At 18.1% G+C, this 936-nt stretch overlaps 1 protein-coding gene across 1 annotated transcript in view; it reads right to left on the reverse strand.

Annotated features, from left to right (window-relative positions):
• Window positions 1–241, reverse strand: part of EMH_0020150 (uncharacterized protein) — a gene marked incomplete at both ends in the record, with an annotated part of 1,902 nt that extends 1,661 nt beyond the window's left edge. Inside the window, one exon of the mRNA XM_013501515.1 lies at window positions 231–241. Within this exon, the coding sequence (XP_013356969.1) occupies window positions 231–241 (11 nt within the window). The remainder of the gene's footprint in view (window positions 1–230) is intronic.
• Between the last annotated feature and the right edge of the window lie 695 nt (window positions 242–936).

The raw sequence follows: 936 nt of genomic DNA on the forward strand, positions 1-936 counted from the left end.
GTTTGTTTTTTATCTTTTTTCCTTTTTTTCTTTTTTGTTTTTTATTTTTTTTTTTTGTTTGCTTGCTTTCGTTTGTCTCTTCTTTTTTTTTTTTGTCTTTGTTTATCTGAAACACAAAAAACAAGTTTTGTCTTTTCTTTTTTATGCTTGTTTTTTATTTATTTATTTGTTTATATTTCTTTTTTTCTTTTTTTATTTATTTTTCTTTTTTTGTCCTTTTATTTGTTTACTTGTTTGTCATTTGTTTTTCTTTTTATTTTTTATATTTGTTCATTTGTTTTGTTTGTCTTTGTGTATTCATTCCTTTACTTGTATGTATTTATTTATTTTATTTAGTTATTTTTTTGTTTTTTTTATTTTTATTTTATTTTTTTGTTTTTGTTTGTCTGCAGGCGTCGAGGAGAAGAAAGCAGAAATAAACAGTACGCTCATTTTTATACATTTTTTTGTTTTGTTTTTTTGCTTTGTTTTTTTTGTTTGTTTTATTTGTTTGTCTTGTTTGTTTGTTTGTTTTGTTTATATTTATCTATTTATATTCATTTATTTATATGTGCTTATTTATTCATTTACATGTATATATTTATATTTATTTATTTATATTTACTTATTTATATTTATTTGTTTATATTTATTTATTTATTCATACTTGTTTATTTATATTCATTTATTTATATATTTATATTTATGTATGTATATTTCTTTATTCATTTACATTTATATTTTATTTATTTATATATATTTATATATTTAGATTTATTTATTTATTTATAGTTATCTCTTTATATTTATTTATTTATATTTATTTATTTATTTATATTTATTTATTTATATATATGTTTATAGGGCCCTCGCATGCAACCTCTTCTTTGTTGTTATCTTCTGGGGCTGATGAAGACACCTACGCAGAATGTTACCCCTGTAAGTTTTTTTTTTTTT

The sequence above is a fragment of the Eimeria mitis genome, genomic scaffold, assembly GCF_000499745.2.
Source record: "Eimeria mitis Houghton genomic scaffold, Emh_scaff701, whole genome shotgun sequence".
Classification (NCBI taxonomy): domain Eukaryota; phylum Apicomplexa; class Conoidasida; order Eucoccidiorida; family Eimeriidae; genus Eimeria; species Eimeria mitis.